General features: G+C 40.2%; 1 protein-coding gene across 1 annotated transcript in view; it reads left to right on the top strand.

Annotated features, from left to right (window-relative positions):
• The window catches only part of STON1 (stonin 1), a 59,876-nt gene extending 48,643 nt beyond the window's left edge, over positions 1-11,233 (top strand). The window contains exons 3-4 of the mRNA XM_068963743.1: positions 5,898-6,100; positions 8,295-11,233. Coding sequence (XP_068819844.1) covers positions 5,898-6,100; positions 8,295-8,369 — 278 coding nt within the window. The 3' untranslated portion in view covers positions 8,370-11,233. The remainder of the gene's footprint in view (positions 1-5,897; positions 6,101-8,294) is intronic.
• The last annotated feature ends 12,967 nt before the right edge of the window (positions 11,234-24,200 follow it).

Raw genomic sequence — 24,200 nt, 5'->3', positions numbered from 1 at the left:
TGGCTGCAAAGAATATAATAAATCTGATTTTGGTGTTGACCATCTGGTAATGTCCACGTGTAGAGTCTTGTGTTGTTGGAAGAGGGTGTTTGCTATGACCAGTGCATTTTCTTGGCAAAACTCTATTCGTCTTTGCCCTGCTTCATTCCATATTCCAAGGCCAAATTTGCCTGTTATTCCAGGTGTTTCTTGACTTCCTACTTTTGCATTCCAGTCCCCTGTTATGAAAAGGATATCTTTTTTGGGTGTTATTCTAAAAGGTCTTGTAGGTCTTCATGGAACCATTCAACTTCAGCTTCTTCAGTGTTACTGGTTGGGACATAGACTTGGATTACTGTGATATTGAATGGTTTGCCTTGGAAATGAACAGAGATCATTCTGTTGTTTTTGAGATTGCATCCAAGTACTGCATTTCAGACTCTTTTGTTGACCTTGATGGCTACTCCATTTCTTCTGAGGGATTCCTGCCCGCAGTAGTAGATATAATGGTCATCTGAGTTAAATTCACCCATTCCAGTCCATTTTAGTTCACTGATTCCTAGAATGTTGATGTTCACTCTTGCCATCTCCTGTTTGACCACTTCCCGTTTGCCTTGATTCATGGACCTGACATTCCAGGTTCCTATGCAGTATTGCTCTTTACAGCATCGGACCTTGCTTCTACCACCAGTCACATCCACAGCTGGGTGTTGTTTTCGCTTTGGCTCCATCCCTTCATTCTTTCTGGAGTTATTTCTCCACTGATCTCTAGTAGCATATTGGGCACCTGCTGACCTGGGGAGTTCCCCTTTCAGTATCCTATCATTTTGTCTTTTCATACTGTTCATGGGGTCCTCAAGGCAAGAATACTGAAGTGGTTTGCCATTCGCTTCTCCGGTGGACCACATTCTGTCAGACCTCTCCAGCATGACCTGCCCGTCTTGGGTGGCCCCATGGGCATGGCTTAGCTTCATTGAGTTAGACAAGGCTGTGGTCCTAGTGTGATTAGATTGACTAGTTTTCTGTGATTATGGTTTCAGTGTGTCTGCCCTCTGATGCCCTCTTGCAACACCTACTTTCTTACTTGGGTTTCTCTTACCTTGGGTGTGGGGTATCTCTTCACGGCTGCTCCAGCAAAGTGCAGCGTATGGTAGCATAAGATTAGAGAGAGAGGTGAGAATGGTGGAGGGTCCATTAACATATGTCTATCTCCACTCTCCTGGTTTTACCAGTTTTAAAATACATCCTGCTCTTATTTTTTTCTTTGCTGTCTCTTCAGTACATTGGTTTTTCTCTCCTCCTCCACTGGTGTCACCCTCCTACTGTTCATTCCCTCCAACTCTCACCAGTTCAGTTTCAGATGGACAATATTTTGGTTCAAGAAGGACTGGGTATCTGCTAGACCTAAATAGATTTTGTTATTTGCATGCATAGTCCTTAGAAGGTGGTGAGAGACTGATTACCAAAGCCTGAGAGTGCCCCCTGGTGGTCAGTACTGGATGAACATGATTTTCCTCTGTCTTTTAGTTATTCACTTGTAAATTCCACTAATAGCCTTTCAGCTCCAAATGTGCCAGACTTGCTCTAAGGATAGACATGATACTTTTCTTTATGGATATCAAAGTTCAAAGGGAGTGTGAGTTACTAAACATTGTAGAGTTTTAAAAGCCAAGAAAATATATGTCAGAAAAATGTTCTTTATCTTTTAACCTTTTTTTTTTTTTTTTTTTTTTTAAGAAAAGTGGATAGAAAGGTTTTTTTCCTAAACCTATTTTTGGATTTCTAGGTCTTACAGTTGGGTTATTTGAATTGCAAAATTCCAAAAGAATTTTTCTTTAAAATGTGAGTGTCAGATTAGATCATCTTTAGTATTATTTTCAACTCTAAAAGTGTAGAATTCACAGTCCTTTCATTAGCAGAATTACAGTCATTAAATGATAATATTGAATTCATAATCGAATAGCACTTTGCACTTCTAACAGTGCAACTCTCAAGACGGTAAAGAATCCGCCTGCAATGCAGAAACCTGGTTTCAATGCCTGGGTTGGGAAGATCCCCTGGAGGAGGGCATGGCAACCCACTCCAGTATTCTTGCCTGGAGAATCCCATGGACAGAGGAGCCTGGCGGGCTACAGTCCATGGGGTCACAAAGAGCTGGACACGACTGAGTGACTAAATACCTAGTGTACTCTGGCTCTACGCTGTGTATGCCAGCCGGCTTGCTCAGTCCTCACAGCAACCCCATAAGGTTCATAGTGTTAACCATCATCACACCCATTTTCAGATGGGAAACTGAGGCTCGCAGTGATCAAATAACTTGCGAAGGGTCTCACACATCTTTCAAGTAGCAGAGCTGGGATCTGATCCCGGGCTTCCGGAGTCGAATGTTTATGTTCATAACCACCATGCCATAAAGGACTGAAGAGTGCCTGAATTAAGTTTAAATAAACTTACTGTATCCTGTGGACAGAAGGCTAGAAAAGCTAATGGATTGTGGAGTCTCCCCTGGGGGGGCTGTGTGTGTGTGTTAATAAAGTTGTCACTTGACTACAGTGATCTGGGTAGTGTAAAGCAACCCTGGGGCCGCTGTTGTCTTGCCCTACAAGTGAGTGGTGGAGACGCTAATCAGCATCTGTTCATGGGTGATGTCTCAAGGGCTTTTATAGCCTTACAGTTCCATTAGTCTATAAGAAGCAGGTTGTAAGGCATTAAAGGCAATTTATCTTTTAAGAATTAAGTGAAATCCTTTAAATTCTTGTTTTTGTGCCTAAAGCTATCTTTTGATAGAAATGTTCTTTCTGGGTCATATCAGTGGTATAGTAATTTAATCTGGCTTTTGAAATTATTATTATCTCTTGCATAAGTAAAGATAGCTACAAGGAATATGTAGATGGAATATGCCACGAGGGTAGATCCCCTGGAGGAGGAAATGGGAATGCACTCTAGTATTCCTGCCTGGAGAACCTCATGGACAGAGGAGCCTGGTGGGCTACTGTCCATAGGGTCACACAGAGTCGGACATGACTAGAGCGACTTAGCACACACAGCTACATGGAATATGCAGACACTGTGGACTGATGGAGCAGAATCACGGAACATTTATAGAGTTACTGCAGTGATTATATTGAAAATACTTTTAACTTCGCTGTAACACACATACATAAACACACAGTATGTAACCCCTCTTAAAAGTTTTTGTGTAAATCTGATATCTAAGGTCTGGCAGAGTCTGGTTTGGTATAGAGTAGATGCTCAATACATGGCAAAGCAAACTTAAGAAAAATATTACATGGAAACATTGAAAGTCAGTATGCCCATCTCCACACTACATTTGTTCCAGTCAAAGCTTTGAGGAGGGTAAGTGGGAATTAATGTACTCAAAATTAATGTCTCACTAAAAAAAAGAATCCTTGGCTTATAATCTTTTCTGAAATACAAGAAAAAATTCACTAAGTTGAACTTTAAAAAAATCATAATTCTTTATAAAGTGACTTAATTTACTCTGAAATTTTCTTTGCATTATCAATAAATAGAATGGTAAGAAAATGAAAAAAATTAAGAATTATAAGATCTTAGTCTACTTAGAGAAAGCTTTCTTTTTAAATACGTCTTATGTGCATTGTGCTTCCCTGGTGGCTCAGAGGTTAAAGCGTCTGCCTCCAATGCAGGAGACCCAGGTTCAATCCCAGGGTCGGGAAGATCCCCTGGAGAAGGAAATGGTAACCCACTCCAGTATTCTTGCCTGGAGAATTCCATGGGCAGAGAAGCCTGGTAGGCTACAGTCCATGGGGTCACAAAGAGTCAGACATGACTGAGCGACTTCACTTTTCACTTTTATGTCTATTGTAGCCCAACAATGATGCTTAATTTAAATACTCATCTTTTAGTTTAAAAAACTTAGCACACTTCTGTTATTCTATTTTTATGAATTAGAATCACTCAATGGAAGGCACTCACATATGTTCAGTTCAGTGACTCAGTCATGTCCGACTCTTTGTGACCCCATGAATCACAGCACGCCAGGCCTCCCTGTCCATCACCAACTCCCGGAGTTCATTCAGACTCACGTCCATCGAGTCAGTGATGCCATCCAGCCATCTCATCTTCTGTCGTCCCCTTCTCCTCCCGCCTTCAATCTTTCCCAGCATCAGGGTCTTTTCAAATGAGTCAGCTCTTCGCATCAGGTGGCCAGAGTATTGGAGTTTCAGCTTCAACATCAGTCCTTCCAAAGAAATCCCAGGGTTGATCTCCTTCAGAATGGACTGGTTGGATCTCCTTGCAGTCCAAGGGACTCTCAAGAGTCTTCTCCAACACCACAGTTCAAAAGCATCAGTTCTTCGGTGCTCAGCTTTCTCCACAGTCCAACTGTCACATCCATACATGATCACTGGAAAAACCATAGCCTTGACTAGACGGACCTTTGTTGACAAAGTAATGTCTCTGCTTTTCAACATGCTATCTAGGTTGGTCATAACTTGCCTTCCAAGGAGTAAGCGTCTTTTAATTTCATGGCTGCAGTCACCATTTGCAGTGATTTTTTAGCCCCCAAAATAAAGTCTGACACTGTTTCCACTGTTTCCCAATCTATTTGCCTTGAAGTGATGGGACTGGATGCCATGATCTTATTTTTCTGAATGCTGAGTTTTAAACCAACTTTTTCACTCTCCTCTTTCACTTTCATCAAGAGGCTCTTTAGTTCCTCTTCACTTTCTGCCATAAGGATGATGTCATCTGCATATCTGAGGTTATTGATATTTCTCCTGGCAGTCTTGATTCCAGCTTGTGTTTCATCCAGCCCAGTGTTTCTCATGATGTACTCTGCATAGAAGTTAAATAAGCAGGGTGACAATATACAGCCTTGACGTACTCCTTTTCCTATTTGGAACCAGTCTGTTGTTCCATGTCCAGTTCTAACTGTTGCTTCCTGACCTGCATACAGATTTCTCAAGAGGCAGGTCAGGTGGTCTGGTATTCCCATCTCTTTCAGAATTTTCCAGTTTATTGTGATCCACACAGTCAAAGGCTTTGGCATAGTCAATAAAGCAGAAATAGATGTTTTTCTGGAACTCTCTGGCTTTTTCAGTGACCCAGCGGATGTTGGCAATTTGATCTCTGGTTTTTTGAAAACCAGCTTGAACATCTGGAAGTTCACAGTTCACGTATTGCTAAAGCCTGACTTGGAGAATATTGAGCATTACTTTACTAGCGTGTGAGGTGAGTGCAATTGTGTGGTAGTTTGAGCATTCTTTGGCATTGCCTTTCTTTGGGATTGGAATGAAAACTGACTTTTTCTAGTCCTGTGGCCACTGCTGAGTTTTCCAAATTTGCTGGCATATTGAGTGCAGCACTTCCACAGCATCATCTTTCAGGATTTGAAATAGCTCCACTGGAATTCCATCATCTCCACTAGCTTTGTTCATAGTGATGCTTTCTAAGGCCCACTTGACTTCACATTCCAGGATGTCTGGCTCTAGATGAGTGATCACACCATCGTGAATATCTGGGTCATGAAGATCTTTTTTTGTACGTATGAACTTGATATAACTCTGAATTTTTTGTCACTGTTGTTGGTTATTGTTTTATTTGAATAATTAAATGAAATATTTAACTTTCTTTTTGAAAAAAGAAACAGCCCAGTTCTACTTGAAAACATTTTGGGAGTTAACATATGTAACTATATAATGATAAATTGTACTTACTTTAAAGCTAGTACTTAAAAATTGCATTTAGATTCCCCCCCCTCCCCAATTAGTGCAAGATTGTGAATTTTGAAGATATGTAATTTAGTGGAATTCACAGCCAGAGTGCTAATGGAAATGTGTATTAAAGAGAGAGATGCGTGCCTTTTACACTCATGAGAAATGTGCACTCCCCATTGAAACGCTTTGACTGACCTTTTGATATTTTTTTTCTTCAAGGTCCTGATCATCCCCATTGTTTGTCTTACAAACTAGAACTTGGATCAGACCAAGAAATCCCCTCCGATTGGTGTCCATTTGCTACTGTTCAGTTTGGGGTCCTTGACACCACTGCTTCAAGGACAGAGGTCAGGTCTCTGGGGGTGGAGAGTGATGTCCAGCCACAGAAGCACATTCATCATCGGGCTTGCTACAACATCCAGGTACATCCCACGGCCCCTGGTGTTAGGATGGGACTTTCGAAGCTGTGACCTGATCTGGCTTCAGATCCTTGCCTTGCCTTCTTAAGTAACGTCATGTGTATGCATGTATTAGACCTAGAAAAGAGCTCAGTTGTGGAAACTTGATGGTCACCAGTGAGCCTAGTTCTTCCCCTCAGTTCTAGAGAACATTAGGAACCTGAAGACAGTGCCATGTACTTAACTCAGATCTCAATGAAAAACAGGGCATTCAAAAGAAGTTCACATTTCAGAAGCATATTTGTAATAAAGGTTTTGTCAGAATAACATTTCCCTAGATGTGTTCTATGGGACATATGTCCCATATAATGATCTAAGAAAAAAATAAGTTGGGGAATGCTGTCCACTTAGTGTTGAACAAGGAAGTCCTGCAGAAAAGAAACTTACTAAACTTAGCTCAGTCTCTCCCTCCTTGCCAATTATGGAACCTTGTCTCCTGTTGAGCACCTGTCAGTATCTTCTGTAATAGTATTCTGCGGTGCACTGTTTGGGGAAACGCTGAGTTACTGTGTCACCACAATTTTAAATGTTCGCCATCAGCTCGTCTGTATTCTGGAGCCGTTTGAATTAGAGCGTGATGTACTCTTGCACTTGTTCCTAAGCTTGCTTTTCTTTCTCAGCTTCAAAGTTAGATGACATAGAAATAACCTCTGTCACACATTTCCCATAGTAACTTGAAATGGTGTTATTATATGATATCATTAGCACCAACTAGCGGTTCTATAATATAGTAACCTAAGTCTGAATTTTTCTTTATTTTGGACTGTCTGTTCCGAGTCCTGTGTGTTCGGGTCCAGTAATGTTTTTTGTATTGGTAAAACCAGTGATGAGTGGGTGCCATCCTGTGCGTCCCTTCAAGACGGAAGGGCTGATTCAGCAGCTGGGAACTGCCCTGGATGATGCGCATGCCACTCTCCAGGTCACGTCCCCTTCCTGGGGCAGCCTGTGTCCAATGGCTGGTCGCCCGGGGCTCTAAACACCCTTCTACCTCAAGCTGCAGTAACCCTGAGGGCCATCCTAGCTTCATCCCTCTCTGGGGATTGGCTGAAACCTTTACTGTGACTGCTTTGTAGCCCAGCGTCTCTCCCTGTTCTGCCCCATCCCTTCCCCTTTCCCTCCCCTTGCCTCCCTCCCCTCCTTCTCCCTTTCTCTCCCCTCCCCTTTCTGTGTCAGTCAGGTGTTGACCCCAGGAGCTCTCCACAGCAAGCTTTCTGCACCCCAGTCTCCATCTCAGCATCTGCTTCTTGGGGAAGCTGACCTATAACACTAGGCAGCTAAGTGTCATGTGTGACTGAAATGGGTGTGATGTGCGCATGGAGACTTCATACCATCTGCCATTCCTGGGATGCGCCAATTTCACATGGTTTGTAGAGGACCGCTCAGAATTGTGTACCAGAGTCTCTTTAGCTTTAATGGCGGTCGGTTTAAAAATGTTATCTTCCATTTAATTAGTATTTATTGAGCAATTTCAAAGTGCCATCTGCTGCTGTAGATGCTGAGACACAAAGGTGAAGTTCCTGTCCTCGTAAAGCCTACCTTTTAGTGACAGAACAAAAAATAATCAGTAATAAGTACCATGATTTCGAGTATTGACAAATTCTAAGAAGAGAATAAAAGAAGATCACAGCATAGAGAGGGATGGAGGGCTTCCTTATCTAGAGTGGTCCCGGAGGGACTCTGTGAGGAGATTATGTTTGAAAGGGTGAGACAAAGGTGAGGGACAGGTGGATGGTTTGCCCCAGATGGATTACTATTGTAAACTAGCTTCTTTTAGTTAGAGAGATGATTTTGGGTGTACTCTGAATCTCAGGGAGGCCCAAAGCTGGATGCATGATACTTGGGGGATATAACTGATTGAAAGACTAGCTAGATTTGTAAATGTCTTATCAGTATGTGTATTCTGTGTACACCTGTGTTTGACTGAGAAGAGACTTTGTCCTCTTCAAAATTTGACCCTAGAAGAAGGATTTAGGAGACTTGTTGTCCAGAAGGGGAGCAGTGTGCCTCCCTTGGGAATGGGCATGGCAGGGTGGAGGGGCTGTGTGTGTGTGGAGAGGATGAAGTGGCTACAGTGCTTGCTGGCTTACAAACCAGAACTGAAGTGTTACGCTGTGTTGCAGTCGTTAACGCTGCCTCCTGTTTTGCTTTTGTGCAACAGGTTGAAATAGAGAAGAAGTGGATTAAAATCGATGGAGAAGACCCGGATAAAGCTGGTGACTGTGTAACTCAGTAGGAGTAGCAAGAGTCAGTGATGATGACCCAGTTTGCAAATAAATGCATAATTCACAGAAACCGCACAAAGTCCTGCTACTACTGTATAGTGGAAATGACGGATCCGCTGGCTGTGTTTAGGGACGTTTAGACCTGCAAGCGAACCATCTATCCTGTATGCTTTTGATATGTTTCTGCCCCAGGGGTTTGATCTAAAATGTGTCTTGAATTTTTGTGATGTTTTTGTTTCCTAGTAGAACTCAAAGGCACTCTTCTCCAGTGTGTGACCTCACAGCCACTGGCCAAAGCATTTTTAATTTTTGATTACTCGGTGGCTGATTGTTTCCCACTCTGGATTGATGCCATGTTTATTATCCTCCAGCCCCATCTCTTCTTATTAAGTTAGCACCTACGCTAGAGGAGAAGGCAGTTGAAGGAGACATAAACCAAAGTGCTTAATTTTCCCTCTTGCTCTTCTCTGAAACGTGGTTATTGTAGACTGATGTGGAAACCACAGGCTAAAATGGAGATGTGGAACTATCTCTGATTCTGAATTATTTATCTTCCTGTCTTGTTATCACATTGGTGAGTAATCATCAGCTGTATTTGGTACCTCTGTTTCCCTTGTGGTATTATTATTTTCAAAATGTATTTGTATGCTGATATGTGCGGCAAAGACGCTAGTTCTGTTACTATGCATATTTTAGTACAAGTCACTGAGACATACTGCCTTTTGCTTGGAGAGATTCCTTTCAGAATGAAATCCTAGTATGGACTCTAGTTAAAATATTAATGTATGTTAAAAATGAATTTTTATAGTCCGTGAATGTTGCTTCTTAAAAGTGTAGACTCTAAGAATGTATTTTGATAAAGTATTATTTGTAATTAACACAAGCCTCTCTTAAGTAGAAGTCTGAATCATGATTATTTTATGCTAACCCTGCTATCATGCTATTTATGCTAATTCTGCTTAGTTTAGAGTGATTCTCTTTAAGAGATGAGGAAACTGAAAGATACTATTTTGTCTACATTTCTAACAAGTGATATTTCTATTTTTCAAAGTCAGATAAATGTTTGTTTTTTTTAATGAAAAGTCAGTGGCATTAGCAGTTATGATTCTGTTTATAACTTCCTTTAAGTGTTTATAGTGAAAAGTCAGACTTTTAAATTTAGGAAATCTATGTTCTAGATATTTTTTTAGTAGGAAAAACATGGAAAAAAAACATGATATGAATACACCTTCAATTTATGTTGATCCTTAAATATGGTTAGGAGATATTTTTCTCTATTTACCAGATCTGTTTTGAGTCAAAACTGATACGACAGTATTCTTCCAAACAACATTATCTGTTGGCCCTCATACGTTTTATTTAATGTTATATTACATTCATTTTAATCTGTTTAAAATGCAAATTAAAACGAACATTTATGATGGTTTGTATCAATCAGCAGATTTACTGCTTTTCATTATTTTACTGTAAAGACAAAGAATGCAGAAGTTGACTGTTAAAATGAATTCGTGTTGCTGTTTTTAACTTCACTTGATGTGTTGCTCCTAATATCATATGCTTGAGACTCGCTATAGATATATACGAGAGCAAATCTGTGTGTGCATCATATAAAAAAAAATCCTACCATCCTGACTCACCTGGTGTGGCACATTCTGGAATGACTTCAGTCTGCTCAGAGCAAATATGGAGCCAGGCTGAACTTGGTGCTGCTCCATGGTCCCAGGGACGGTAACTGAGTTAATTACTGCTGGTCCTTTCAGATCTGTTTTACGGCATCCTGCCCATAAAGAACTCAGAGTCTAATTCGGATGAACTTAATGAATATTTACACCTCAAAGTAATTTCAGCATAGGGTCCAATTAATCACCCTTCAGGCTTCCCAGGTTGCCAGCATGTGCCGGCACCTCACTGCTGGAGTCATTTATTCACCAGCCCTCCAGCCTTCAGACACATCTCAAGATTCAGTGCTGAAAATAATAACAAAAAGCTGACTGAAGCCCAAGTTGAGTTTTTGTGGCAATGCAAAGGGTGTTGGTAGGAACAGCAGGGTTCTGCAGCGTAATTGTTCATTTGCACATCTATTAGGGTCCTTAAATATTCATTACTTAGCATTAAATTAACATTCTCTGTTGGGTGGAGAGAATTTTTAATACAGTACTGACCTGAGCTGTGGCAGAAGGTCAAATGTGATCTTGGTGCTTTAAGTGACAAATCAGGTAGCGTCCACTTAGACTTACAAATTAAAAAGTAGAATCTCCTTTTCCAGAAAGTAAATGATGATCTTCAAAACAACAATGACAAAAACTCCTTTTAAGGTCAGGAAGGGAGGAAGGAAGTGAATGAAGGAGGAACTACTCCTTACTAGCATTTTAATTTAGGTAATTTATTTAGATCAATGCTTTATGAGTTTGACCCATTAGGGGTCCTTTGTTTAATTGACGGAATGGCAGACTTCCAGGCCGTTGGCCAGTTTGGGATGGGTTGCTCTGCTCTAATTGGTCTGGTCTAGTTACCTTACCAGTCAAAGGATCGTATTAACTCTGTAAATGAGTTCATGGCTTGATGGTTACCTGATCAGTTGGACAGATCTGAATTTAAGGACATTTTCTTTTTTTTTTTTTTAATGGGACTAGAAATAGTTTATCCATTTAAAAAGAATGAAAAAAAAAAAGCCCTTCTTAACATAAATAAAGGCTGGCATTTTGACCTGATTTCTGTGTTAGGTAATTGTAGGGTTTTAATTCCCTTCATTCTGGGTTTGTGTTTTGATATAGCTCTTTTTCTCTTATAAATTCAGTCAGGAGGCCTTCCTTAATAATGACTAAGTATTATTATATCTTACTCAAAATATGATTTTACGTCGTCAATACAAATATAAAACATATTGAGCCTTAATAATCATGTAACAAAGTATTTTGTAGATTGCATATTGATTTTTTAAAAATTAAAGATGTATTTCAAATGATTCTTGATATGCAGTGGACTTATATCTTCTTTTGTAAGGTCTGGGGCTGGTTTTTTTAATGTATGAAATCCATTTCAATAACCTTAAACAATTGTCTCTGTCAGGCAAATGCGTGCTTACATGTGTATATGCTCAGTTGTGTACAACTCTTTGCTATCTCGTGGACTGTAGCCTGCCAGGCTTCCCTGTCCATGGGATTCTCCAGGCAGGAATACTGGAGTGGGTTGCCCCTTCCTTCTTCAGGAGATCTTTCCGACCTAGCAATTGAACCCATGTCCCCTTTCCTGCATTGGCAGGTGAATTCTTTCCTGCTGAGCCAACTGGGAAGCTCCCAGACAAATGTATACTGCTTCACTATGAGGGAGTTAGTGTCCATGGTGTTTTGGCACATCCTGGAAAAATATCACCATCAAAGTACAATTTATGATGTTAAAAGAATTATTTTTGAAAGAGGATATAATCATTATTCTCATGAAGAAATGATATGAGTGTGTGCCCAAGTTTTACTTAACTCATTAACTAATGAGGGAACTTGTTAAGATGTTTGTTACAAGTGGCTCTAAGGAGAATTCAAAAGAGCAGAGACATGTACAGGAAATAAGGAATTCTGAAATGAATTTACAAACTGATGCGGAATGGATTGGTCCATAGGGCAATATTAGTAATAATTTCCTCTACTCCCACACAGTTAATTTGTATGGGCAAGGGTGATGCATGTTATTGTCAGTTTTCTAAAACTTACAGAGTTGGGACAATGGAATCTGTTGATAATTTGGATAAATGAACTAGTTAGGACACTTTACAAAGTCTTTCACAATTTTTCCCAATAACTGGACGAACTTTGTCCACAGGAGAATTCTAAGCAATTTTCAAACTTTGGCAACTAGTATTAGAGAAATGATGTGCTTTCAAAGTGATTTTTTTAAGTTTAGAAAACTATTTTTATCCAATCTATTTATCCAATTTTATCCAATATTTTTATCCAATTTATTTATCCAAACTATTTTATCCAATCTATTTCAGGTAAGTTGTATGTTTAGGGGGTATTAAAGATACGAACATAAATCAGCTCTAATGAAAACCAACCTAAGAAGCTCTCCACCTGCTCTTTGTATGAGCAAGCTGCCTGTGTTGAAATTCAATTTTTATCTAGCTATTGCAGTTAAATTTCAAAATTGCATCAGGAAATAAACCTTCATAGAGGCTGGATCATTGGGAACTGTTTTAGCCACTCCTGGAATTAACAGGGCTTGACTCTTGTTCCATAGGAACAACAAAAAGATTCAGTGACATAAACTGATCATATTTGTAACAGAATTTCTCAGATTCCATGAATCATTTCTTTCCTGTTTTGTTTCAACTCCACCTAGACTCTCCTGCCTTCTCTGCATAGTTATATAGTGTTTCCAGTGCTTTTTCTTGCATCTGCCCCAGCCCCTCCCCATTCTCAGCAGTTCCTCCACTCCCAAGACCATTTTTTGCCCTTACCTAGAGTCCTGAAGGACAGGGCTGGGTGTATTTGATTGAACCATATGACGCTGACAATATGTAACCTTTCTTGATGGCAATTTCATGGTCCTAAACCTAATTACCTGCATGTTTCCCCAGTTTATATGAAATAAGATTTTCTTATAATTATGTTAATGAGTTCCTACTTAGAACTGGCATCTAAATGTGAATTTGTCAATTTTTAAAGCAAGATAGAATTGGTAGTCAGAAAGCAAATGGATGAGTTACAAAAAATACCTTAGGTTAAAGCTCCAGGTGAATCAATGCCTTAAAATCATGCCCTGTCTGTAAGGAAAATGAATTAGGTCAGTTGCCCCATGTTTTAATAGATTAAAGTTAATTTCTATGGGACTGCCTAGGGAAGAAGTGCAAATCACAGTTACACTTCAGAGACGGCAGCATTTCCCTCATCTTCACCACACCTATCTGTTCCAGAAAAGGTGTGAAAACCTCAGGTGGGAGGATAGCACATTTAAATAACACGATTACGTGTGTCGACATTTTCCTGAAAAGCCCATTTTTGTACCCTAGAATTGCTGTGAGTTCTTTGTAATATAAGTTGTGGTATACTCTTGAAACAGAAGAGGGCGCTCTCAGACAAGAGCTGCTAGCCAGAATGAGAAACAGTATTTTGATTTGGTGGTGTTTGTATATATTATGATTAATAAAAGATCCTGGGGCCATTTTGTAAAGCATTTCAAGGCGTTGTGAATCCAGTGGAGTATGATTAAAATTAATGCAATAGACAAACACTTTATAAAGTATTCTTAATGCCTGTCTAAAAATGCTGTTGAATACAATTTTACACATCCTGAAAATTTAAGTACCATGCTTATCACTAAACATTTCTAAGTACCAAGGAGACAAAAAAAGTCTTCTTTCTTAACACATTTGAAGAAAACTTTTTAAAAATGGGAATTAATAAACTCTAAATCTGCTTACTTTAAAAAAATGTGTAACATATTATAATGAATCCATCATGTTTGGCTTCTGAGCTTTCAGGTACATGTATCAAGATTGATGTGATTGCTAAAGAGCTCCAGCCCAGAATTGTACTTTCAGGTTCTGAGGGAAGGACAAACACATATTTGCTTTCAGGAGAGTATTCCATGCCACCTCGACTCAAGCCTTTACCTTGTTCAGGCGTCCAAAATTAGGAATGAGCATTGTCTTTTAAGATGGGTTCTGTCTTTCTCTCAGAAATCTTTCTGGGTGGATGATATCATTCCCTTATAAAGCCTGTTGGAACAGTGTGTTTCTAAAAGTTGTGGAGCATGAGTAGGTCTATGAATGTGGTTAAACACATGAGGCCTTCCCAAAGCTGTCTTCCACACCCTGAAGTGCAGAAGGCTTGTTTAAGACATTGGGTGCCATAAGTGGTGACTTTGAATCACTTCGAAATGCTGTGTGGCCATGTCTCCCATTAGTTGTCTTGCCGATTCTAATGTTTATTGCATTTCTGCTAGGTAACTGCATTTTTCTAGGCACTGGGGATAAACAATAATAAAAACTGTAAATTCTTGTTCTTGTAGAGGATATATAATAGGGAAGTCAGACAATAAATTGATAGCAGGCTGTGATCGTTGCTATGTAGGAAATAAAAACTGACCGAGTAGCGGAGAATGCCCTTTCAGGTAGGTTGGTCAGGAAGGTCCTGTCTGATGAGCTGACATTCTAGCAGACCTGAAAGAAGCGAGAAGAGTGTATCCAACAGAGGGAACTCCTAGTGTCAAGGTGTACTTAACTATCAGAGGAACACCAAGGAGGCAGGTGGCTATGATGTGGCCAGGGCAGAGTGAGCAAAGAGGATGGTGGGGGGAGGAATCAGAGGACTGTGGGTAGGTGAGGGAAAGCAAATCAGTAAGGCTTTGTGGCTTATGGGAAGGACTTTGAATTTTATTCTGAGTGAAATGCAAACCGCTAGGAGGTTTTGTGCAGACGAGTGACATGAACTGAGGTACGTGTTCAGATGGTTCCATGGACATAGAAGCAGAGCAATGGCAGAGCAGAACAGTTAGGAGGTTCCTGCAGTAACCCAGGTGAGAAGAAAAGGTGACTCTGAATTGTGATGGGAAATGAAAAACGGCTGGACTCAGAACATGTTTGAAATACAGTTAATAGTGTTTGCTGATGGGTTGGGTCAAATTCCCCAAGTGAGGGAAAGAAGAGAACCAAAAATGACTCCCAGAATTTTGGCCTGAGCAGCTGTAAGATGGATCTGTGTTTTATGGAGAAGGGGAAGACTGTTGTAGGAGAAAGTTTGGGGAGAAAGATCAGAAATTAGGGTTTGTATGTGTTAACTCTGAGATGCCTGTTAGACATTCAGATAGAGACAGTAAGTAACAATTGGATGTATAAGGAAGGACAGAAGGCTGGGCTTGGAATATGACTTTTAGAGACGTGAGACTATATGAAATTACCTAGGAGTGAATGTAGAGTAGAAGTGGTCTGAGGACTGAACCTTCAGATTCTCCAAAGTTCCAAGGTCAGGAAAGTGTGGTTGATCCAATTAAGGAGACTGGGGAGGAGTAGCTCGCTAGAGTAAGTGTCATCAGTTGCCTCAAGTGCTGCTGATTGGATGATGACAAAGAATTGACTGAATTTAGCAACATGGAGGACATTGGTGAACTTGACAGACAGCTCAAGTGTGTGTGGAAACAGTGAGTAGATGGTTTTGGGGAGCTTGGCTGCAGTTAGGAACTTTGGGGCAGTAGCTGGTAATGATGAGATCTTTCTAAACGCTCCCACCCTTGAAACCTGTCTTGGTGTTGGTCTTTACTAGTGTGTCTTCTTCATTGTTATTTTTTATAACTTTAGTGATGTTGACTATTACTAAAATTCCCTCCTCTTTTTCTCATTGTCAACACTTAGAGAAGATGATTCCTTATCATCTTTCAATCCCATGTTATCTGAGTCTTACATTTCCCTCTTTGGATGTGCCCATTTCTTCAGTTTTTCATTAACTGTATGTATGTATGGTGTTAAAATGTTATATATTAATACTTCAAGATAAATTCAGCCGTTGCTTTGATCACCTCTTGTTTTGCTTTTAAATATTCTTGATTGGACTTTACTGGTCAATGTCATTTCAGGTTGGATATCTCACTTTAGATTTTATTATGAAATTTAGAATAATTGTAAACAATCTTGTGAATACCTACAAACTCCTCCAAGTTCCTAGAAAATGGAATATACACAACTATTTATTTACTAGTTTTTATATTTATTTGAGTTTGTACTTTGATTCTTTGTTATGGTTTTCTGATATAATACTTTGTAGTTTTCTAGTAACTAAGTGAATTTTAATAAAATATTTGCAAAAAGCATAATGTAAGTAACTACTGATGTAATTATAATTTTCCTGATTCTTTAATTTTAAAACAGTGATTAAAATAGAATGCTTTTTTTAAAGATATTAGTATTCAAATACAGTATTTCATGTATACAACCAAACAAAACTTACTAAGCAAAATTATTACCTTTTGCCATTCATTGCACACTTTTAAAGACACAAATAACAATTCCAAGTGGTCACATAGAATGAAAAAATTGAAGTAACTCAAATTCTGTTTCTTCATCTTTATGATCATTGTTTGTTTTGAATCCATGATTCAAACCCAGGAATACGTAGTACTGAAGGGGCTGGAGATAAGAACTGTGCCTGAAGCAAGTTTTGAATAATTCTGGACCATTGTGAATTCCAAAATGAATATAGATATTGAAGTCCACATGTGTCCAGTGTCCAACTGTATAACAGGGAGTTTTCTAAACTAACTTCTTTGTAGAACACTGTTTATTGCTAAGAAATTAAAATGTGCCGATTTGAAGCTTACATACGCGTTATTAAAACTCAACAGTAATTGTAGCAATTGGGTTGGGAAGATCCCCTAGAGAAGGAAATGGCAACCCACTCCAATATCCTTGCCTGGAAAAATTCCGTGGACAGAGGAGCCTGGCAGGCTACAGTCTGTGGGGTCACAAAGAGTCGGACACGACTAGGCGATACACGTGCCAATAAAGTTGGAGAGGGGGTCATTTTAGCTCAGACATTGCTTAGGATTGTCAGCACATGGTGATAATAGAAAGCAGATTTGTATGGGAATTCCCTGGCAGTCATGAGTAGGGCTCGGCGCTTCCTCTGCAGCAGAGACCCGCCACCCCCCCACACACACACCAAAAAAAGGCAGACTTTTAGTCAATTTCCTTATGTATTTTTATAATTATTTTTAATTGGAGGATAATTAATTTACAATGTTGTATTGGTTTCTGCCATACATCAACATGAATCAGCCTTAGGCATATATATGGCCGCTCCCTGCCACCCTGTCCTACCTCTCTAGGTTGTCACAGAGCACCGAGTTTGAGCTCTGCGCCACACAGCGAATTCCCACTGGCTATCCATTTTGCATGTGGCGATGTGTGCGTCTCAGCGCTGCTCTCCATTCGTCCCCCCTCTCCTTCCCCAATGTGTCCACAAGTCTGTTGTGTATGTCTGTGTCTCCACTGTTTCCCTGCAGATAGATTCATCAGTAACCATCTTGCTGGATTCCATGTAAATACGTTAATATACTCTATTTGCTTTTCTCTTTCTGACTTACTTCATTCTGTATAATAGGCTCTGGGTGCATCTGCCTCATTAGAACTGACTCAAGTGCATTCCTCGTTCCTTATGTATTTCGATTTTCTCCACACGGTGTCTGCCGTTATTGCCTGCACCCAGGACTGACTACTCTCTCCCCCATCCTTGGTGTACCTCGGATGGGGGATATGTGTCCCTGCAGGCTCGCAGTGATCCAGTAGTGAAAGGAAAACTGATGATGCAGAAGAAGAGAGGGAGAAAATTGCTCAGGCCATATCTCTGAGTAGACCAGAGGGGATGAGATCAGCCAGCAGAGGGCTGATTTAGGTAAGAGCGTGAACAGTTCACCCATTGCAATTGTAAGCGAGGCAGAGTTTATGGGTGCAGCTGCAGGCAGACCCATATATCCAAGGTATTATTTCTTAGTTTCTTTTACAGAAATGGAATTGGATTCAGAGAGTTTCCGCCCTCCTACAGAGGGTGGGTGTCTTATGAATTCCCTTTAAAGACCTTTTATGACTGACTTCAATTTTATTTTCTTGAGTACTTTGGTCATGTCCTTCACATTATTTGTATTTTACTGGTATTAATGACTGACTATCAGTGATACTGACCCAAATGGGGACATTTCTGTAATTTGGGGGACTGAGACTATGGAATTCCCTTCTAACAGAATGTGAAAGTCACTCAATTGTGTCTGACTCTTTGTGACCCTACGGACTATACAGTCCAGAGTGATGGAGTGGGTAGCCATTCCCTTCTCCAGTGGATCTTCCCAACCCAGGGATCGAACCCAGGTCTGCTGCATTGCAGGTAGATTCTTTACCAGCTGAGCCACCAGCGAAGCCCCTAACAGAGAAATGTTCTGATTTAGGAATCCCAATTGTGATCACTGCAGAATTTAGCCTCTTTCTGCTTCTCATCTCTGAGACAGATTGCTGCAGGCCTGTGAGTGGCTGCATGGGAGTGGGAGATGGCTCCCAGTTGCAGCGCTTGTCCTTTTTTGTAGGGTTTTGTTTTGATTTTTTTCACACTGCTCAGAGAGAATTCCACCCAAAGGTCCTCAAGTGCCTGGAAAAGGACAAGGAAAGAGCATCTCTGAATCAAGTACCTGGAAAAGGACAAGGAAAGAGCATCTCTGAATGGTGGCATTGTTAAATGCCAAGAATCTGCCTCTCCAGTGGATTATCTGAGACACTGAAACACTTTTCAAAGGCTTTGCTAAGTATTCATTGTGGTAAAGGACAAATTCTATATTAAACTCACACTGGGGCCAGAAGTGGCCTTGGGTTAAACTGAACTGGATGATATTCATCACCTTCTTTTTATTGCCTTTTCCCTCATAGTAAATGCTCCATCCCTTCCCCCTAAAATCCCTTGGCGTCTTCCCCCTCTCTTCCTCTTAGCTTTATATGGTTGAGTGCCAGGAAAGGCTATATATCGGTAACTTAGATCTTATTCCTTCCCAGGGACATCGGTCCCGCTGCAGGCTTTTCAAACAGAGCGGCTCATTCTTCCTTACCCTCACAGACTTCTAACAGCTTCTCTGCTTCCTGTGGTCTTCTTACAATCTACCTCCATGCTGCAGTCAGTGGAGAACATGTGAACTGGCCTTATTTACCAGCCAACCTTAGCTTTGCCAAGACTTCCCCTGCTGTCTATCCTCCAGCCAAACATTCGAACTACTCTCATTTCCTCAAACCCACCACGTTCCTTCTGCGCCCCAAGCTTTGGCTTACAGTGCCCTATCGCTGGAACATCCTTCCTTGCCCCCTTCCTTTGTCCCTTGTTCATTCCACAGATCTAAGTTTAGGTGTCCTACTCTAGGAAGCCTCCCCTGACTCCTCCCATTCAGGTTAATTGCTCCTCATAAATAATTTTTAGTACTTAGGCCCATTGTATTGTAAAAGTTTATGTATTTCTCTTCTCCCTCTGCCCCAACTGAGATTTTCATTGGGGTGTGGCTCTGTCCACATGATTTCCCATTCTCGGGGAAGAGACTCAAACACAGGGGTGGTGGTAGGTGATGGTGATATCAATGGCAGCTGCACATAAGCTTAGCCAAGGCATAGGACCTAAATTTTGAATGAATGAATGAATGATAGGTCAAATTTAGATCAATGTACTGCTTGCCTGCATGCCTAGTTGCTTCAGTTGTGTGTGACTCTTTGTGACTCTATGGACTGTAGCCCACTAGGCTCCTCTGTCCATGGGATTCTCCAGGCAAGAATATTGAAGTGACTTGCCATTCCCTCCAGGGGATCTTCCTGACCCACGGATGGAACCTGCGTCTTCAGCATTAGCAGGTGGATTCTTTACCACTGAACCACCAGGGAAGCCCCAGATCAATGTACTACTACTCCTAAACATAGATACATTTTAGTCCCTAATTTTCTCTTACAAACAAGCTAGAAATTTAACAATAAATTTAAATCAGTAACATTTAATACATGCCTTTCATATTGGAGGTACTATGTTAGGAACTCAGGAGGTATATAAGGATGAATAATACACAGCCTCAGTCCTCAAGAAATTCAAAATCTATCACACTTACAAATACACATTTTCTTAATAAACATATCTTCAAGGGGTTGGAAAGATTTAAATTTTTATAAAGTTGTTTGTGAAAGCTGCTGAAAGTGAAGAAGAACCTTTAGACTTCTAGCGCCTACTGTGTACTGTGGATCTGGTTTTCTTATTTAATACTGAATATTTCATAAGGTAATTTCTGGTTATGAAATGAGGGTATCTGTCTTTTGTTAGAAGTATTTTGGAACCATTCTATAGCTGGAGAAGGTATTTTCCTGCACTGGAAACAAGACCAGATACTTAATTTCTTTGACCTGTTCATATAAGGATAAGATATAACCTTAAATTAAAATGAGGAGTTATTATTTTAAGGGTAAAGAGTTTCACTTTGACAAGATGAAAACAGTTAAGGAGATGGAGGGTGGTGATGGCTGCCCGACAATGTGAACATACTTAATGCCACTGAACTGCACACTTAACAATGTTAAGATGGCAAATTTTATGTGTATTTTATCAATACCACAATGTAAAAATATAGATCCTCACCAGGGAAGTCCCCAGCCTTCAGTTTTAAATGTAATTTAATTCATTCTTTTAGTCAGCACATTTTGAGGGCTGAGTATGAGCCAGGCACAATTCTAGGTACAAGAGAGAATGAAAGAGAGATTGCTTTCCTCCTGGAGTTTATATCCTAATGACAATAAACACTAAACATAATAAATTATATAGTAGTTAAAGGAGTTAATGTCTACAGAATAAAAATAAAAAGGGATAGAAGATATGGGAGTACGGGGATGTAAATTGCTAGTTTAGAAGGTGTTCAGGATGGGCTTCATTGAAAAGGTGACATTTAAGAAAAGACAGTAAAGAGTCAGCCTGCAATGCAGGAGACCCAGGTTTGACCCCTGGTTTGGAAGATCCCCTGGAGAAGGGAATGGCTATCCATGCCAGTATTCTTGCCTGGAGAATTCTACGGACAGAGGAGCCTGGCAGGCTATAGTCCATGGAGTCGCAGAGTCGGGCACGACTGAGTGATTAACACTGTTACTGAAAAGGTGATATTTAAGAGAAGACTTGAAGAAGAGAAGCTTACCTCAGAAGGGGATGTACGGCTTGATGCAAGAGACATGAGTAGGATGAAATGAGTTAGGAGTATAACAGGAAATGAGATCAGAAAGGGAAATGGGGGTGAACAGTGAGTCTACAGTAGCCTATTTCGTTAAAAAATGAGAGACTTTTACTACTTTGAGTAGGGATTTCTTCTGCATATTTTCAAAAACGCTGTACTTTTTACTATTAAAAAAAAACAAGGCCAATCTAAAGAAGGAGTGCCCCCCCCAATATCTTTCAAAAGTTTTGCTGAGGATTAATTTATATATGATAAAATATACCTGTTTTAATTATACACCTCCATAGTTTTTGGTATATTTACACAATTACACCACCATCACCACAATCAATTATTTTAGAACTTTTCCATATCCCCCAACATCCCTTAAGCCCATTTTCAGTTACTCTTTGTTCTCATCCCAGTCCCAGGAAACCACTAATCTTATTTTCTTTATATATTTGCCTTTTCTGGATATTTCATATGAATGGAATTTTACAATATAGGCATTTTGTCTCTAGCTTCTTTCACTTAGTATATTTTAAGGTTCATCTGCTCTGATTATCCAGGTCCATGCATGTATCAGTAGTTTATTTCTTTTTATTGTCAAGTAGTATTCCATTGTATGACTATACCACGTTTTATTTATGCATTCATCCCTTGGGGGACTTTTGGGTTTTCCCCACCTTCCCGCTGTCATCAATAGCTCTGCTACACACACTCATGTTCAAGTATTTGTGTCAATACATGTTTCATTTCTCTTGGGTATGAGTGGAATTTCGGGGTCATATGGTGAATTTATATTTAACTTTTCAAGAAACTGCCAAACTGTTTTCCAAAATAGTTGTACTATTTTATACTTTTTTCACATTCTTCCTGGCACTGGTTTGTGCCTTTTTGTTTTTTGTTTGTTTCCTCTGTTCTTTATTTCTTTTTTTCTGCCTTCCCACTGATTACTTATACATTTTTTAAGAATTCCATTTTGATTTGTTTCATGAATGAGCATCTGAGCACACACACACAAATAGTATTTGGGGGTATATTTCTTTGTGTATCTTTTTCTAGTGGTTGCTCTATGTATCATATATGTATAATTTATCATCTGAACACTTTTATCAGTTCCAGGGAACTGAAGAAACTTTATTTCTCCTTATCCTCTCCTATTGATGATAGGATTTGAGAACCACATGAAGCAATAGTACACTTTTTGTTTCAACTGTCAAACATACCAGCAAACTCAAAAGGAGAGTCTACCATATAGTATTCAGTCTACTACTATAGCTACTAAATAACTCATATTTTTACTTTTCATTATTCTTTCTATCTTCCTGATATTCCTCCTCTTATCATTTCCGTTCTATTTAAAAACTTCCTTTAGCCATCTCTTTATGGTGGTTTTGCTGGTGAGAGGTAGTCTTAGTTTTCTTTAATCTGAGAATATTTTAATCTTTCTTGTTTTCCCCCCAAAGAGTATTACCACTGGATATGGGATACCTGGTGGCTGAGACAGTAAAGAATCTGCCTGAAATGCAGAACATCTGATCCCTGGGTTGGGAAGATTCCCTGGAGAAGGGAATGGCTACCCACTCAAGTATTCTTGCCTGGAGAATCCCCATGGACAGAGGAGCCTGGTGGGCTACAGTCCATGGGGTCACAAAGAGTCAGACACAACTGAATGACTAACACTTTCAACACTTTGATGGGATTCTGAGTTGACAGTTCTTTTACCACTTTTTTCTCAGGCCACTTCCTTTTGGCCTCAGGGGTTTCTCTTAAGAAATCCATTGACAATAAAACTACCATATGACCCAGCAATCCCACTACTAAGCATATATCTTGAGGAAACCAAAACTGAAAAAGACACATGAAACCCAATGTTCATTGCAACTCTATTTACAGTAGCTAGGAGATGAAAGCAACCTAGATGTCCATCATCAGATGAATGGATAAAGAAGCTGTGGTACATATATTCAATGGAATGTTACTCAGACATAAAAAGGAATGCATTTGAGTCAGTCCTAATGAGGTGGATGAACCTAGAGCCTATTATACAGAGTGAAGTAAGTTAGAGAAAAGCAATTATCATATACTAACACATGAAAGTGAAAGAGGAGAGTGAAAAAGTTGGCTTAAAGCTCAACATTCAGAAAACTAAGATCATGGCATCTGGTCCCATCACTTCATGGGAAATAGATGGGGAAACAGTGGAAACAGTGGCTGACTTTATTTTTCTGGGCTCCAAAATCACTGCAGATGGTGACTGCAGCCATGAAATTAAAAGAGGCTTACTCCTTGGAAGAAAAGTTATGACCAACCTAGATAGTATATTCAAAAGCAGAGACATTACTTTGCCAACAAAGGTCCGTCTAGTCAAGGCTATGGTTTTTCCTGTGATCATTATAGATGTGAGAGCTGGACTGTGAAGAAAGCTGAGTGCTGAAGAATTGATGCTTTTGAACTGTGGTGCTGGAGAAGACTCTTGAGAGTCCCTTGGACTGCAAGGAGATCCAACCAGTCCATTCTAAAGGAGATCAGTCCTGGGTGTTCATTGGAAGGACTGATTCTAAAGCTGAAACTCCAATACTTTGGCCACCTCATGTGAAGAGTTGACTCATTGGAAAAGACCCTGATGCTGGGAGGGACTGGGGGCAGGAGGAGAAGGGGATGACAGAGGATGAGATGGCTGGATGGCATCACCGACTCAGTGGACATGGGTTTGGGTGAACTCCGGGAGTTGGTGATGAACAGGGAGGCCTAGCGTGCTGCAATTCATGGGGTCACAAAGAGTTGGACACGACTGAGCGACTGAACTGAACTGAACACATATATATGGAATCTAGAAAGATTGTACAATGAACTATTTGCAGAGCAGCAATGGAGACACAGACATTGAGAACAGATTTATGGACACGGCTGGTGGGGGAAGAAGGAGAGAGTGGGAGGTATGGAGAGAGCAACACGGAAACATACATTACCATATGTAAATAGATAGCCAATGGGAATTTTCTGTATGACTCAGGGAACTCAAACTGGAGCTTGAAAACAACCTAGAGGGTGGGGTGGGGAGGGAGGTGGGAGGGAGATTCAAGTGGGAGGGGTCATGGGGAAAGCTATGGCTGATTCATGTTGATATTTGGTAGAAACCAATGCAA

This window comes from Capricornis sumatraensis, chromosome 1, assembly GCF_032405125.1.
Source record: "Capricornis sumatraensis isolate serow.1 chromosome 1, serow.2, whole genome shotgun sequence".
Lineage (NCBI taxonomy): Eukaryota > Metazoa > Chordata > Mammalia > Artiodactyla > Bovidae > Capricornis > Capricornis sumatraensis.
The sequence above is the reverse complement of the archived record's forward strand: the minus strand, read 5'-3'. Positions and strand labels throughout refer to the sequence as shown.